This window comes from Aquarana catesbeiana, linkage group LG07 (assembly GCF_042186555.1).
Source record: "Aquarana catesbeiana isolate 2022-GZ linkage group LG07, ASM4218655v1, whole genome shotgun sequence".
Taxonomy (NCBI): Eukaryota; Metazoa; Chordata; class Amphibia; order Anura; family Ranidae; genus Aquarana; species Aquarana catesbeiana.
The window spans coordinates 128,645,622-128,663,495 of NC_133330.1; the positions used below are offsets into that span (position 1 = coordinate 128,645,622).

The 17,874-nt window shown below is 46.0% G+C and overlaps 1 protein-coding gene across 8 annotated transcripts in view; it reads right to left on the minus strand.

Moving 5' to 3' along the window:
• Positions 1–17,874, minus strand: part of IPPK (inositol-pentakisphosphate 2-kinase) — a 1,128,404-nt gene that overhangs the window by 1,094,721 nt on the left and 15,809 nt on the right. For all 8 annotated transcript variants that reach the window (XR_012235280.1, XR_012235279.1, XR_012235281.1 and 5 more), the window contains exon 2: positions 5,292–5,339. Coding sequence is in view for 5 of the 8 variants with exons in the window: in XM_073592668.1 (XP_073448769.1) it covers positions 5,292–5,339 (48 nt within the window). In the remaining 3 variants the exon portion in view is untranslated. The remainder of the gene's footprint in view (positions 1–5,291; positions 5,340–17,874) is intronic.

The following is a 17,874-nucleotide window of genomic DNA, read 5'->3' on the forward strand; positions in this document are numbered from 1 at the left end:
ATAACGAGTTCTCAACTACCGTCACTTCCTATAGAGGTTCAGGAAGAACTAGACTCCCCTATTACTCTAGAGGAATTCCAGCTAGCTGTTGGAGCTATGAAACCAGGTAAAGCCCCGGGCCCGGATGGCTATACTATACAATACTATAAAACCCCTCCTCCCACTAATAGGACCACATATGGTGGCGTTTAACGCAGTTGGAACTAATGCCATCTTCCCTAGAGACACTTTGAGGACTCATATTTCGTTAATCCACAAAGGGGGTAAAGACCCTACTTCTTGCGTGAACTACAGGCCGATTTCACTTTTAAATAATCGACTTAAAACTGTTCTCTAAGATTTTAGCTACCCAGCTGGCACAGCATCGACAGGAGTTGCTCCATCTTGACCAGGTGGGTTTTATCCCCACCAGGAAGGCAAGAGATAACACCACCAAAGCACTTAACCTCCTCCATGTAGCAACCTCTATGGGTGCCCGTGTGTTTTCTTAAGCATCGATGCCGAAAAGGCATTTGACCGTGTGAATTGGAACTTTGTTTTCAGTGCTCCGCCACACTGGTATCAGGGAAAGGATGCTCAGCTGGACAGGCAAGATCTACTCCAACTCGACAGCCCAAGTGAAAGTAAATGGCCTACTCTCTGACCTCTTCCCCATTGGTAATGCAATGAGGCAAGGGTGCCCTCTATCACCCCTTCTCTTTGCTCTATCTCTAGAGTATCGATGGGTGATACTCAGTGTAAAATATCAGCCTATGTGGACGACATGAGAAGAGGGAAACACAGGAAGCACCAACCTGAGTGTAGTATATTGAATGCAATTTATTAGCAAGGTAAGTAATGCACTTACAGAAAACAAGTTAAAAACAGGCTCATCTGTATAGGGCGGTGTTGCCGGGGGTAGTCCGGCATCTAAAACGAGCGTCCACGGGTATGGCAGATGTGTAGGGGAGCCGCAATCCATCCTGTGGCCACCAGAAAGTCGGCCTGGGCCGCCGTGGAACGCGAGGAGATGACGTCACCGGGAGCAGAGAAACACCAAGGGAAGAACGGCTGGGAGAACGAGGCTGCCAAAACCTCCTTCGGGAATTTAAGATATACGGTGTGACAGACCTAGCCGGGAGAGAGACTTTGAGGGGACTGAATGCTAGCCTCTTGCCGATCGATCGTGGGCCCTGGCAATTGGGGGAACGGTGCTCTTTGTGAGCTGTATGCCTGGGGACTCTTGAGGTGGTATTACTGTGGATTCGGGTCCTGGTCCCCCAGGACACACAGACGCTGGGGACCCTGGATTTGCCATATTAGAAATAGTGGCTGATTCATAATGCTGGGACAAACACTGTTAGGAGATGCTGATGTCAATTCCAGCCACCTGTCTGTCTGTTGCCTGCTAGAATGTGTATTGTAAATAAGTCTCTAGTATGGGATCCAAGAGTCATAAGATCCCCATTACTCTGCTATTGTGATAATGTTGATTGGGTTTTCTGAGCTACAAGACGGCCAGTCTGGCCTAAAGGTCAGGTCTGAGTCATCTAGGCTGTCTAAAGGGATTAGTTAATTAGCCCATGTTAATTAGGTTTCTGGTCACAGGTGTATGTTCAGAGTAATATGAGCAGGAGGTATACACCTCCTCTTTTACTGTATAAAAGAGCCTGTATTGTTCAATAAAGGAGATTCCTGGTTGAACTTACATACAGCCTGCCTGGTGTTTATTCTGAGCTATACAACTGGATTAGAATGGCACATAGCTGTAGTTCTAGTCCCGGAGCATCGGATGACCGAACCATCAGATGTTGCGATCTGCAGTCTGATTCTATAGCCGCAGAGGAGTGTCGGGAGAGTGGAACCGAGCAAGCAGGGGCTCGTTACATACGGTACTCTTTCAAACTTGAAAATCAATTTTTCTAAATCTGAAGCCATGGGAGTCGTAATTTCACACACACACACCCTTTCAACTGGGCCGAGGGCTTGATTGGCGACGCCATGCGGTATCCAAACTTTGGGTACAAATACTCAAACTCAAACCAAAATACCCTTGAAGAGTGCTCTATGGTGCTATGATTCTTTACCTCAAGAGATGAAATCTCATCCACCGAAGAATTCATATCCTTGCATGACTCAGGCTGTGACCATGCCTCTAAGTTTGTCACTGCGGGGCGGTGGCCCTCCATTGCGGAGTTAACCAACCTGGTGGGCCCCTACAAACTTTCATTTTGAAAAGTGGCGCAACTGCACCATTTCCTGCACTCTATCCCAACCCACAGAGCTTCTCTCGTCAACTGACGACCTTTGAAGAGTACTGCTCTGGGACTGAGCCTCTATCCCAAGTTCTCTCCAAAACATATTACCTTTTGAACACACCCTCGGAACAACCACATCTACTCTGTCTGGAGAGATGGGAGACGGATCTCAACTGCAAGTTCTCTGCAACACAAAAACAATACATCAGATTTACCCTTAAATCATCCCTGTGTACCAAAATACAGGAAATGAATTTCAAAATATTGACCAGATGGTACCTCATGCCCTGTAGGCTATGCAGGTGTTACCCGGCCACTTCGGACCATTGCTGGCGTTGTCAGGGGGACGAGGGGTCATCGCTGCACATCTTCTGGTCTTGCCCTACATTTGGGAATTTCTGGGGAGATGCCCATCGCATTATGCAGAAATTGACAGAATACAATATACCAGACGATGCTGCATTTTTCCTACTACACCTTTCAAAAATCCCTGCTAATACCTACAAAAAAAATCTACTGTACAGCACTTGCTAAATGCCGCTAAGTCCTGTATACCTCTTTACTGGAAACACCGATGCCCACCAACAACCACGAGTTGGCTGCGAAAAGTAGAGAATATAAACAGGATGGAGGATTTGATCCTTACTGCGCAACATAACTGTGAGAAATACACAAAGACCTGGAGCCTTTGGAACATGTTTATCCTCTCCGATGAGGGGAAAACCCTCCTTGGATAATAGATCACTCATGAGCTGCTGCTATAGTCCTGAGCCTCAGTTGCCCCTTACCTGCTTCCCTTCCCCTTCCCTCTCCCCCTACTCTGCTCTTTCTGCTCTATTTCTGACTATATTTTATTCTCTGTTAATATTTAAGAATAAAGGGAAAAGAGATTGGGGAGACCCTGTTACCCCTTTGCACTTGCACGATAGTCATGTTACACTAGTTAGTGAGCAAGTTAATCGCAATCTCTGTCTTGACTTGTACCAATGAGTAATATGATAATGTAAGATGTTCATTGATGTATTACGAACTAAACTACATGTTTACAATCTCAATTACCTTTATACTATTGTTGAAAGGGCGAGACCCCATTATTACAATAAAAACTGTATTTGGAAAAAAAAAAAAAAAAAAAAAAAAAGTTGATCCTGCTGGATCCCAACTATCAAGTCATATTACGCTTTATGCAAGGTGTTCCTCACTCCATCATACACTTTTTTTTTTTTTTTTTTTTTTAGAAAAATTACACAGTAGCCTGAGTGTTCCCAGAGTTAAGCCACAGACTAACACATGAGTACCACACACCACTAACATTCAAACCTCTCAATCCTGGGTTGAAGACACTGACGATATTCAGAATGATCATCCAGCGTCACCTTATACAAAAAAAAAAAAAAAGTATAAAATGTTTTCAGTCACACAACTTTCACCCAGGATTCTTTCGGTCTTATAAGAAATATGTGTGAATAGTGGATGAAGGCTGCATGAATGCAGTGTGTAATTTTTGAATAGACCCCTCTGAAAAGTCTCTGAAAATGCCAAATATTCCTCAAGTGGTTGTTGAAGCAGTGGCATATTATCCATGGGTGCAACGTGTTCACAGCACACAGGCCCCGAGGAGGCCCACTGTGCTCTGACACACACTGCACCCATGGAAGCCTTAGGACGCCAAGATGGGGGAGCACCTTTACCTGTGTACTGTAAAGGGATCCCCTGCACACACAACCAACGGCACAGCGAGCAGAGGGGAGGCCGGTCCCAGAGAGAATATAGGAGCGGAGTGCTGCATCGATAACGAGAAGTGCTCAGTTAAGCAGCGGGAATCTCAGCTTGCAGGTGGATGGCTGGACGATCCATGCAGAGTGCCCGCCCTGCCGCCTGGATGGAGCAGGGGTCAGACAGGAGGCTGCGGGAAGGGGAAAGAAGGGGAGGAGGGGAAGCCGAGCACTGGAGGTAAGCGGGGGGCACAGGGCACATTCTTTGAAGTGGCAGGATGTATCTGGCGACTCAGCTCTTTCGCTGTGAGAAGATCGGGCTGGGAAAAGATTGGCAGAAGGAGAGCAGCAGCTGTAAGAGCTAGATTCCTGCCTGAAACCCTTCGTCTCCTGATCACCGCCATCCTCGTGGTGACTACCCACTACCATACACTCCGTACCCCTCTCCCTGCACATACTACCCACCACCATACACTCCACACCACTTTCCTGCATATACTACCGACCGCCATCCACACTATGCATTCCTCTTTAACATTACCACATTCTGCACTATAAACGTCATCTCAGACTCTATTTAACCACACCCTCTTTAAGTCACGCCCAATATTTAGCACAATTTAAATCACGTCACACTTCACGTGCTGCACTTTAATGTTCCTCAAGGTATAGGGCCCATTTTTTATCTTGCACACAGGCCCACTGATTTCAAGATACACCCTTGTGTTGAAGCATTTTGTTTTGGAAAACATCTCTATCTCACTATACAGACAGTCCCAGAGTTACAAACATCTGACTTACGACTCATACTTACAGAGGGAAACAGGAAGCAGGAGGAAATCTACCCCAGGAAGGGAAATTCACTCCTGTAAGAGTTATCATGGGAAAAGGAGTATCTACTGAAGCTTTATCACCAATCCTTGTTTCCACGACAACCCAAAATTTTCAAAATCCAGTTGTTGTAAGGGACAGAAAGCGAGGTGGAATCTTCTGACCAGGGGCTCAGACAGCAAAACAAACATTACAGGGGTGTTAACCCTTCCCTATGCTATCCAAGAAAAAATAAATAATGTAAAAACACACTTAAAAAAATGTTTTACCTGTTCCAACTTGCATACAAATTCAACCTAAGAACAAACCTACAGAATCTCGTTTGTAACCCGGGGACTGCCTGTAAATACAGATTATTACTACACCTTAGCTTAGTATTTCTGATTTATGTGCAATTTCATCCAAAAGAAAGTATTTAGGTTATTTATTTTGCCCTTTCAAAATAAAGAGTAAAAGCTATCATGTCATATAGTCTAAAGAGGAACAGCTTAAGTTAAGGACTTCTTACCAGATTTCTGTGTGGTAGAAACTTCAGGAATCTTAGGACAATACACCTCTGAAAAAAAAAAAAAAAAAAATATCATTGTTAGTGGAAATTAGCAAAATAGTAGGGTGCAAGGAAAGTATGCAATATAGAATTGAATCTTTTTAATGTATCATCAGCAATTAGGCTCTACTCACACCTATTCAGGTGCAAAAATTTGCACGTGTTCTTGCACTTTGTGGTTCATCGTATTTAGGGCAGCCCATTCAACCAGATTTTCTATGTGTGTTTTTCCTCCAATATGGGAGAACCCCCTAGATGTACCGTTTACATTAGGAGAAATAATGGAGAAAATCCAACACCTGCAAACTAAAAAAAGCCAGTGGGATGGATGGAATATTGCCAGAAGAGATTAAACACGGCTCCCCAGATGTACATGCTGCAATATGTATTGCCGAAACAACTAGTTGATCAATAACTAATCGATTATGAAAATAGCTGTCAACTATTTTCATAATCAATTAGTTGGTCAGCCGATTAGTTGGCCTGCATACAGAATGCATTATTTGTTTACATATCAGGAATTAGAGTGAAGCACACATACAGCTCAGTACACCATCCATACATGTCAATAAGTGCCTGAGAACTTGTGAATGTGTGAGGAGCAATGCCTCATGGGACATGTAGTCCAGGGCAGGAAGTGAGTGGTTCTAAAAGGCAGAAGTTTTTTTACCTTGCTATAGGGGCACTCAATACTATACTTTGCAGCTTGCTGTTGGAGCACTCTGAAGGCAGGAGGAGCCAGAAGCGTCAGTGGGGGACCCCAGAAGAGGAGAATCAGGGCTGCTCTGTGCAAAACCATTGCACAGAGCAGGTAAGTATAGCACGTTTGTTGTTTAACCGCAAGGAGAGCCGATCAGTGGCATCTCCTTGCAGCGAACAGTCAGATATGTAATTAGGGCACTGATCATCAGTGCCTTGATTACAGTAAAGCCCCCCAGTGCCACCAATCAGTGCCCATTAGTGATGCTAGTCACTGCTGCCTTTGTGTCCATCAGTGCCTACTCATCAGTGCTGCCAAGCAATGCACATCAGTGCCGCCTATCAGTGCAGCCTCATCAGTGAAGGAGAAAAATTACTTATTTACAAAATTTACTGACAGAAACTAAGAAAAAAAAATTGTCAGGTTTTTTTTTTTTTTGTAAAAAATAAAAAAACCCAGCAGTGATTAAATACCACCAAAAGAAATCTATATTTGTGTGAAGAAGATAAAAAATTAATTTGGGTACAGTGTTGCACGACCGCACAATTGTCATTCAAGTGCGACAGCGCTGAAAGCTGAAATTGGCCTAGGCAGGAAGGGCATGAAAGTGCCCTGTAGGTAAGTGGTAAAAAAAAAAAAAAAAAAAACACCACACACCACACCCACTCATAGAATCCCTAGCTATCCTGAACCGTGCGTCAGAGGCGGTTAAAGGGATATCGGTGAGTCCACTGATGCAGAAACTTTTTCTCTACGCAGATGATGCCCTCCTTTGCTTACAGGACGCGTCTTCCTCTTTAGAAGCGGCCTTGGAAATGAACTGTTTCTGTTCTTTTTCGGGCATTCAAATTAAATTGGACAAAATCACTCCTTTTTCCGCTCTCTCAATCCCTTCCACCGGTGGCAGCCCACATTCCATTAACCACTTAACGACCGGCCACTGTATATATACGTCATTTTTTTGAAGATGGATATCTCGGTAACAGCAGCAGCTGCTGCCACAACCGAGGTATCCATCTTTGTGGCCGGCGTTTCTGTACACGATAATGGTGGTCTCTGCGGTGGGTTCGCCGCGAGATCACCGTTATCGGCGGCGGGAGAGGTGACACCCCCCCTCCCGCCGCTCTCCCGCGCCCTCCGCCACTTACCGTAGCCGTCGGTAGCGGCGGAGGAGATCGGGACCTGTTAGTGCTTCGGTATAGAGACGAATGAGGCCAAGATGGCGCCCACCCGTCTCTATACCATAGGACGGCCGGAGCGACGTCATTACGTCGGCTCCGTCCACTTCTCTTAAAGGCACAATTTTTTTGTGTGTCATTTTTTTTAAACGACTTTTTTTTTTTTTTTTTTTGCATTTTAGTCCAAATATGAGATCTGAGGACTTTTTGACCCCAGATCTCATATTTAAGAGGACCCGCCATGCTTTTTTCTATTACAAGGGATGTTTACATTCCTTGTAATAGGAATAAAAGTGATCCAAATTTTTTTTTTTTTTAAACAATGAAAAAAAAAATTAAAAAAATAAATAAATAAAAAAATTTTAAAGCGCCCTGTCCCGACGAGCTCGCGCGGAAGCGAACGCATACATGAGTAGCACCCGCATATGAAAACGGTGGTCAAACCACACATGTGAGGTATCACCGCGACCGGTAGAGCGAGAGCAATAATTCTAGCCCTAGACCTTCTCTGTAAACGCAAAACATGCAACCTGTAGAATTTTTTAAACGTCGCCTATGGAGATTTTTAAGGGTAAAAGTTTGACGCTATTCCACGAGCAGGCGCAATTTTGAAGCGTGACATGTTGGGTATCAATTTACTTGGCGTAACATTATATTTCACAATATAAAAAAAAAAATTGGGCTAACTTTACTGTTGTCTTTTTTTTTTATTCAAAAAAGTGAATTTTTTCCAAAAAAAGTGCGCTTATAAGACCGCTGCGCAAATACGGTATAATAAGGGAAGAAGGATGCATGAATGTGCCTAAAAAAAAATAAAAAAAACATTTGGAATTTTTTTTTTTTTTTAACTTACCTTTAAATGCCTGTTGCTAGGGGGTCCCTCATAGTCTGCCTCTTTCAGTGCCTGGGCTGGTGACATCACTTCCCCTCAACGCAGAAAGGGCGTTGAGGGGAAGGGCAGCTCTGCTCCCTCCCTCTTGTCAAACATCTGGGACACATTACAGGTCCCAGATGACTGAGCGGCCAATTGCGGCACGTGGCCCTGTTCGCGCATGCGCAGTGGGTGCCCGGCTGTGAAGCCACAGCCCGGCACCCACAGTTGAAATGCCAGGGCCGCCGAACGGTGGAGGAGACGAGCAGGGCTTCTATCCCCCGCATCGCTGGACCGTGGGACAGGTGAGTGTGTCTTTAGAATGTGGGTTTCAATAGCCAAGCCGTTTAAATTTAGAGACCGTAAGGAAGGATGGAATATCGGTCCCTGAGAGAGCAGATCTGGCCGTAGTGGGCCCTCCACTGCCATCTTTACGATTTCTGCGTACCATGACCTTCTGGGCCATGCTGGTGCCACCAGAATTAATCAGCTTTCTTTTCAGCTTGATCCTGTAAAGAAGGCGAGACAGCAACTGAATAGGGGGGGGGGGGGGGGGGGGATGCATAGATCAGTGAGAACTGATCCCAAGGGGTTACCAATGCATCCATTCCTCATATGAATGGATCCCTTGTTCTGGCCACAAAGTTGACCAACTTCGTGTTGAACCTGGATGCTAGAAGATCCGCGTCCGGAGTCCCCCATCTTTGGCAAACAGCCCGAAATATGTCGGGGTGAAGAGCCCATTCCACTGGGAATAACTGCTGCTGACTTAAGTAGTCTGCCTGCCAATTCTCTACTCCCGAAATGAAGATTGCAGAAAGGCATGGAACATTCCTTTCTGTCCAAGTTAGAATATGGTTCACCTCTCTCTGTGCTGAGAGACTTTTGGTACCCCCTTGGTGAATGATATAGGCCACAGCTGTGGCATTGTCGGTTGAATCCTGACAGGACAAACCCGAAACCTGAAAGTCCAGGCCTTTAGAGCCAGACGTACTGCCCGAATCTCTAGGATATTGATGGGCAAGATTCTTTCAGTTCTTGACCACTGTCCTTGGACAGTTGTCTTTTCTAGTACTGCTCCCCATCCTGAAAGGCTGGCATCTGTCGCTAACCACTTTCCAGATGACTGGTCTGAAGGATTTTCCTTTCAGCAGGTTCTGGGTTAATAACCACCAAAGTGAGGCTTTGGCCACTCTTGGGGACAGCCGCATTGGCCAATCTAAAGCTTGAATTGTTTTATTCCAAGCAGACAGGATACGGTTTTGCAACCGTTTTGAATGGAACTGGGCATAGGGAACTGCTTCGAATGAAGCCACCATCTATCCCAACAATCTCATACAAAGGCGAACAGAAGGACCCTTCTTTGCCCTGACTACCTGAACCAGCTCCTTTATGGCACTGATTTTTGCCTGGGGTAAAAATACCCTCTTCTGGGTTGTATTTATGACCAGACCCAAGTACTCTAGTCTTCTTACTGGTTTTAAAGAAGAAGACTTCTCTAGGTTGAGGACCCAACCTAGGTATTCCAGTAAGTTGATTGTGGTGACCAAGCTTTGGTCTAAGCAGGCTACCGACCGGTCTATTAAGAGCAGGTTGTCTAGGTACGCTATAACAGTTATAACCTGGGCCCTTAATCTGGCCAGAGGAGGAGCCAGGACCTTTGTGAACACCCGAGGTGCAGTAGCTAGACCAAAAGGCAGAGCTACAAACTGAAAATGACGTCTTTCCACTTCGAAACGCAGATATTTCTGATGAGCGGGGAAAATAGGTACATGCAGGTATGCATCCTTGATGTCTATTGATACCAGAAGTTCTCCTTCTTGTATGATGGAGACTACTGATCGATTGATTCCATGCGAAAAGATCCAATTTTTAGGAACCAGTATAGATCCTTGAGATCTAGGATGGGTCTGACATCCATTTGATCTGAGGAAATGGGAATTCTCAAAACTCTAGTTTGTAACCTAGAGTTATTGTGGAGGCCACCCATCTGTCCTGAAAATCCTCCTGCTAGACCCTTGAGAACTGTAGCAGTCTTCCCCCCAACTCGAATGAGCAGGGGCGCCCCTTCATAAAGGGGCTTTAGCATTCTGTCTTGTAGACTTCCTCCCCCAGGACTTCTTTTGTCCCTGGGGTTGACTGAGTTTTACCTCTTGAACCTGACGGTGGAGGCCGTCGGGACCACCTGGAGGCTGATGCCAATGGCACTGGAGAAAAAGCCTGTTTAAATGAGGGACGTTTACTCCTTTTCTTAAAGCGGAGTTCAGCTGAAATTTATTTATTTTTTTTTTTTTTTAAAGTCAGCAGCTACAAATACTGCAGCTGCTGACTTTTAAAACATGGACACTTACCTGTCCAGGGCGCCCGCGATGTCGGCACCCGAGGCCGAACCGTCTCTCAGTCCTCGGGTGCTGCCGCCTCCATCTTCGGTAAGGGAATCAGGAAGTGAAGGCTTGCGGCTTCACTTCCCGGTTCCCTACTGCGCATGCGCGAGTCACGCAGTGCAATACGGATGGTCCCTGCTGTCTCTGGGACCCGTGTGTTTCCCAGCAGACAGCGGGGGGGGGGGGCAGGAAGTGGCGTAAATAACCGCAGATTCTGCGGCTATCTATGCCGGAAGTGGGTACAGATACCTGTAATATACAGGTATCTGCACCCCCCTCCCCCCTGAAAGGTGCCAACTGTGACACCGGAGGGGGGGGGGGAGAAATCCGATGAGTGGAAGTTCCACTTTTGGGTGGAACTCCACTTTAACTGGTAAAAGGGTACCTTTCCCACTTGAGATTTTTTGGATATAAATTGTCCAAATCTTCCTCAAACAGGCTTACACCACGGAAGGGAAAACCAGCCAGGAGCTTTTTGCATTCCATTTTAGCTGACCAATTTTTCAACCATAAGATTCTACGCATATGCACCACCCAAGCGTAAGGCGAGAGGTCTGAAGAATAGAATCTGATTGCGTCAACGAAAAAACACAAAGCCACTGGCAGGTTGGCTAACTCCCGGGCCTGCTGTTCAGGGAAAATCTTGAGCACCTGCTTCAAGTGGTCTCTTAAGGATTGACATACCCAAATTGCCACCACTGTAGGTTGAGCTACTGAATCTGCCAAGCAAAAAAATATGTTTTTTAAACAGGAATTTTTTATCAGTTGGATCCCTAAGCATTTGAGCGTTGTCAACAGGACAAGTCAGACTTTTATTCACAGAGGATATAGCGGCGTCAATTGCCAATATACCCCATATCTTTGTGAATTTTTCCTCCATAGGATTAAAAGTGTTGAAAACGTTTTAGGAGGGAAAAAATGTTTATCTGGGGGATCCCACTCAGAATAAATAAGCTTTTCCAGCAAGAAAAGAACAGGAAAATCATGCGCAGCTTGAGGAGGCTTCAGTGAACCCAAACAAGACGTGGGTTTTTCAACCGACTCAGTTACGGGTAACTTAATGTGGAGCGGACCATTTCAGTAAGATTGCACCAGCAATTTCTCAGCTTGTGAAGCTGAAGAGGGTCTTTCCCCACTTGATTCCTCAGAAGAGAAGTCATCAGTCTCATCCCGGTCTTCTGAGGGGGAATTGTCTCCCCTTTTCCAGAGTTCCTCTGTTTGAGGGCCCTGGGTGGTAGAAGGGGAGCTAATGCGTTTTCTTCCACTTTGTGAAGATGCAATTAAGGCCATTAATCTTTCCTCTAATCCACTTATGGTTGAGGAAAAAAAATCTCCTGAGTAATATATACAGGGGCTGCAAATGCCAGAAGCAGTTGCAGCCCCTGACCCCGACGGCTCACTCTGACTAGCCTCCCTAGGTCTTTCAGGGGGAGATGGTGCTGCAGAGGGGGGTCCTCAGTCTGAGGGAGATCCCTTTGAGCCCCTATTTCTCTGGGTATTTGTACCTCCCCTTCTGCCCATAGTGCCAAACACAAATGCAGAGGTACTACCAGAAATGCACCCACTGCTGAGCAAAATAGTCCAGCAACTGCTGCTATCAAGGCTCAGTCTGATGCTAAGTAAATGTTGCCTGGGAATGCCTGTGTCACACACACTCACATGCCATCCATCTGCTCTGTGTCCTTCTTGGGCTGTGTGCACCAGCAAAAGAGTGCACTTAGAGCCTTGTATAGCCCCCCCCTTTTTTTTTTTTTAAAAAAGACAAGGGACCGCTTTTCCCGCACAAGCTGAGGGCTCCGATCCTGATTGGATTGTCATGGAGGGGAGGCTGGAGTGGAGGAGAGAGGAGGGCCAGTGGATGAAGAGCCGCCGTAATGGTGGTGGGAGGTGGTGCGGCATACCGCCGACTGCCCTATGGCCTCTAGCCTGAAGGAAGCTGTGGGGGGAACATTCCTGAAAGGGGAAAACCCCCCCTTTCCACATCCTACCTGGAACATGGGCTCAGAGGAGCATGCAGCTTGTACACAGTGACGAAACTGACAAGCATGGACAGGTACGTGCTCTTAACAGCCCCCAGTGACGACTTAGGCATAGGCATAGGCATAGCAAACATTTACTAAAAAGGAGAAAACCCACAAGAACTAGAAAAATTCCTTAGGAATCTCCCTTACCTTATCCCGCTGCAGGGTTCTGTGGTAACAGACCCAGTCTTCACCTCTCAAGGTGGGCTCCGTTTAGAAAACTTTTAGGGACTGGGGTCCCCTTTTTTCTTTTAAAAACGGGGAAATCACAGCCATGGGCCTGTAAAGCACCCAGCCAGGAATATATATGGCTGAAAAAAAAACAAATACTTTATCCTGGGGTCCAGCTCTCTAAAAAGAGAAGCATTACAGGCAAAACCTTGTTTCTTCAGGACACGAGGCCCGGGTACCATTCAATTCGGCCTGGAAAACTTTGAATGAATCTGGTTGCATGGCTTGCCCCAAAAAGGAATATTCCAGCGGAGCTCAGCACAGCACGTCTTTACTCGTGACCAACACCTAACACTGGCGAAAAAACTGATGTGCTCCTGGAAGGAGGAGGGGTTATATAGGGAGTAAACTTACTTTGATTGGGTTTACCAGTGTCAACACCTGAAGGTGGCCTATAACCCATTAAGTAATTACTTAAGACTCTGTGTCCCATGATGTACGATAAAGAAATACAATCTCCCCATACACACCACTATGGGGAAATCCTAGACTGCAACACACCAAAAATCCACTCCAGATCCTGCCCTATGGGCTCAGCATGAGATAAAAATCACACAACACATCATGCCCAAAGGACGGTTACTTACCTATGATGAATTGCAACACGCTTTTCAGCTCCCTTCAACAATGTTTTTCAGACACCTATGTGACAGGAGTCACTTGGGGGGGGACTTGTGGAACCCAGCTTACCTTGGAGAGCTCTGGAAACTCAGTGTCCAGCTCCCCCGGCCCCGCCTATGTGTAAATCACCGTGTCCATTAGGAGCAGAGGGTGTCCGAGAACCCCAGTCTGATCTATGTTAGTCGGACTCGCTGTACAGCCACAATGGAATGTTGTATATATGTATATATTTTGTGTTGTCTCGTGTTGTTGTGAACTCTTTGCTGGGATCGTTTGGGGTGTGGCTGTGTCCCATTGTTCTGCTGTGTCTGCCTTAGAAGAAGTGTATTATGGGATGGATGTTTGTATTGGGTGTTCCTGGCATGCAAACCGGGGGCAGGAAAGAGAGGGGGGGAGGAATCCCTCCAGCAGCCATCCCTGCTGATAAGCTGCTCTACTGTTCACACGTTTTAATGCCTGTGTGTCCCTAAATGCTGATTGGACAGTTTATTCCGCCCTGAATCAAAGGGAGGGGAATTGTCCGAGTTGTATATCTATTGCTACATCTGTTTGAATAAAGAGTCTGTTTTCACCCCAAATTGCGTTATGGCTAATGACTGGGTGCTCTGTGGGATCTTGGATCGCGTGGTACTGGACAGAGGAAGCATTTACAGGGGGAAGACTCATCTTGAGTATGGGGGGGGTCCGTCACAATTGGTTGGCAGCGGTGGGATCGTGCTTCCTTGCCGTGAACACATCCAAACCACCACCAGGATCCAAGGTCCGGATAGCAGGAGAGAATAGGTACAGATACCAGCCGTCATGGAGGAGGAATTCCAAAGGAGGTTGTGAGAGATCCGGATACAGCACAGGGGACCAGTATCAGGGCAGGTCCTGCTGGGATGGTATGATTCTGTCCACCTACAACTCTGGAAGAAAGCGCTAGCTCTTGAGCAGCACCACCAGGGAAAAAAAGTCTCCCCTCCATCCATGTAAAGGTACTGGTCACAGTACGAAGTGCGAATGCTGTTATTGGGGGAACAACCGAACCAGGAGTGGACAGCTGAGCCCTCCAGTGGTATGCATGGTATGTAGCCCAAGTGTGCCTGTGGACAGCAGATGACAGCCCCACGGAAGGCTTTGACTACGGTGGCCTGGGACTGTTGTACTGGAGGCTGTCCAAGGACCATGACTTTGGCAGTGATCTGGAGAGGGGTTAGGAGGAAATCATGGATTACATAGAGTGAAGACTGAATGTCTCGGGAGTGCTCTGGGCACAGGAAGATTTTGAGTTTCTGGTCATTCAGGAATGGGAGCTGGAGATCGCCTACAGACAGCTGCTAGACTCTGCTCAGCAGCAGGGCGGGGCTCCCTTTGCCTAGGACTATGCAGAAGTACCAGCCGACAGTAGTACCACCTCCAGCTATGGAAGCAGAGCTCTTATGGCGGATGCAGAAAGTTTTAACACATCTGGATGAACCAGTTTTTGCACAAGACAAGGTTGGATGGGCGAATGTGCCTGTCCAGCAGCATGCCAGAGAATCGGCATTGGAAACTCCGGAGATTGCTGTCCCCAAAGCTGAAAGGGTTAAACCCTCGCGTTTTTTTTTTTTTTTAATAACAAACAGGTCATACTTACCTCCACTGGCCCCGATCCTCCTTTTCTGGGGTCCCTCATCGGCTCTGGTAGCTCCTCCCCGTATCGAGTGCCCACAAATCGAAGAAAAGCTTTTCTTCGGTGGACACCCATGCGGGCGCGCTCCTGAGTCCTGCTTCCGCGTCCATAGACACAGAAAGCAGTACTTGGCCCTGACCCCCGCATCATTGGATTTGATTGACCTCAGCGGGAGCCAATGGCTGCGCTGCTATCAATCTATCTAATCAGGACACAAGACCCTAGCTAGAGCTGGTGTGCTTGTCCCCGGGGAGAAGAAAACCGGGTTCGGGTAAGTAAAACGGGGGCACTGGGGGGCTGCAGCAATACAGAAGGTTTTTAACCTTAATGTATAGAACGCATTAAGGTGAAAAACTATGAGGCGCTGACAACAGGACAGAGCTCTGCTAACCTCTGCACAGCACCAATAGCATCTTCTGGGTTCCACGGACAGGAGATGGTGAACTTCTATCCCCAGACACCAGTTCCAGAGACTGGGGATTTAATAGACTTGTCTGCTGAGGAAAAAACAACCTAATGAACCTCCAGCAGAAGAGCTGGCCGGGGCTCCTTTTGCATGAATTACTGCATCAATGCGGCGTGGCATGGAGGCGATCAGCCTGTGGCACTGCCGAGTTTGAACTTGATAAAAATGCAGTGGACCAACACCAGCAGATGACATGGCTCCCCAAATCATCACGGACTGTGGAGAATTGTGCATTTAATTTGGAAATCAAGGTCCCAGAGTCTGAAGGAAGAGTGGAGAGGTACAGAAACGCCGTCACGCCGTTAACAGCTGATCGGGAAATCAGCTGGAGTCCCCGTTCCGTATTGTGCATGCGCAGCCTGGCTCGGCAGGGTGGATTCGATTTAATACAAGTCTATTTAAATCACTAGCAAAAAGATTTAAATTAACTCGATTTAAAGAGGAAGTAAACCCTGATGGGTTCTACTTCCTCTTTATTTCCCTTAAAGCATAAGGTGTCATAAGGTGTCATTTACCTAAAAACTAAGCCTGCGCTGTCACTGCTGTCCCCGCTGGCTGGAAGCATCCATCTTCAGCTCTCTTCCTTCCGGGGCCGCGACTCCGGCTCAGTGAATGGCCAGAGTCGCGGGAGCCGCCAGTCATGGCATGATCCCTTTACTAATGGCACAATCGTGCCTTTTCTAAAGTGTGCATGCACCGACGTTGGCGCAAGTGCATATTGTAAATATCTCCTAAACCGTGTAGGTTTAGGAGATACTTCCAGCACCTACAGTTAAGTCATATCAGCTTAGCTGTAAGTAAAAGTGGTTGTACAGGATTTACAAACACTTTAAATCATAATTTTTAAAGAGCAACTGTCATTTGTGTCCCACAGCAGCTCCTCCTCCTCTGACCCGCTGTTGAATCACCGACAGTCCCATTCACTTTAATAGGACGGCTGGTGATGCAGCAGTGACACAAACAAGGCAAGGGATGTGGCGGCAGCAGGTGAGCGGATGTCCGCTAACAGGCGCTGCCATGATGGATGTGAAATGACAGGTGCACTTTAAATGTAAGGACTTATTCTTACTGGTAGTTAGAATCTTTCATATTTTCAAACAAAAGGAAGGTTTCCGATTTAGAATAATAATAAGCTCTCAGATTAGTAAAACAGCGATATCAGAACCGATTCAATCATACAGTTTGCAGTGTACATAGACAATACAATGAGATAAAAGGAATATTCCTGAACTTTGTTTTATCTCATGGTTACTGTGAAATAGTGTGAATGCATAAATGCAGTGTATGTTATCTCAGCTTGCAGGTTTGGACTGGATTCATTGAACAAGTTTACCAAAAATGTAAATATTGCAGAACATACAGCCTCATGCCACAAAACTAAGCTCCATTTCATGCTGAATAAGATAAATTATTAATGTATCCTAAATAGAAAACTATCGTTAGATAGATTTTTACTCCAAAAGCACTTTATTAAAATACATTTTATAAAAATCAAAAAAAAAAAAAAAAAAATTAATAAAATATATAAATATATAATCATTTAAAAAAATCATTGATTTTTATCCACCCTGCGGCATTTTTCGACCGAGGGCACAATCCGGTAGAACAGGTGGGGGGGGGGGCACTTTTCCAGGGTGTGTGGAAGCACTCGGACGGCAGCACAGCTGCTCAAATGCTTCCATCTGACAAGTAAAACCCTGCTGCTTGCCGGGGCTAAAGGAAAAAAAAAAAAAAAAAAAAAAAAAAAAAAAAAAAAAAAAAAAAAACACCACACACACACCTGTCCGGCGCCCAGAACTGTATGTCATGGGCATAGGGCAGAAACAACTAATCGATTAATCGACAACTAATCGATTATGAAAATAGTTGTCAACTATTTTCATAATCGATTAATCGGCCAGCCGTTTAGTTGGCCTGCATACAGAATGCATTATTTGTTTACATATCAGGAAATACAGTGAAGCACACATACAGCTCAGTACACCCTCCATACATGTCAGTAACTGCCTGAGAACTTGTGAATGTGAACGTGTGAGGAGCAATGCCTCATGGAACATGTAGTCCTGGGCAGGAAGTGAGTGTGTCTAAAGGCAGAAGTTTTTTTTTACCTAGCTATAGGGGCATGCTATACTATAATTTGGAGCTTGCTATTGGGGCACTCTGAAGGCAGGATGAACCAGAAGAGAAGAATCGGGGCTGCTCTGTGCAAAACCATTACACAGTGCAGGCAAGTATAACATGTTTGTTTTTTTTTTTTTAAATACTTTTAAGACTGTGCAAGGAAGACCAACATCTGAACCCAGAGAAGACAATGTGTCCGCCGGCCCCGGACCTCTAGCAGTGGCGGCAGAAAATCGTGGAAAAAACGGATTTCTCTGGACATTTCCCGGGAAGCAATACATTCGGGAAATAGTCTAA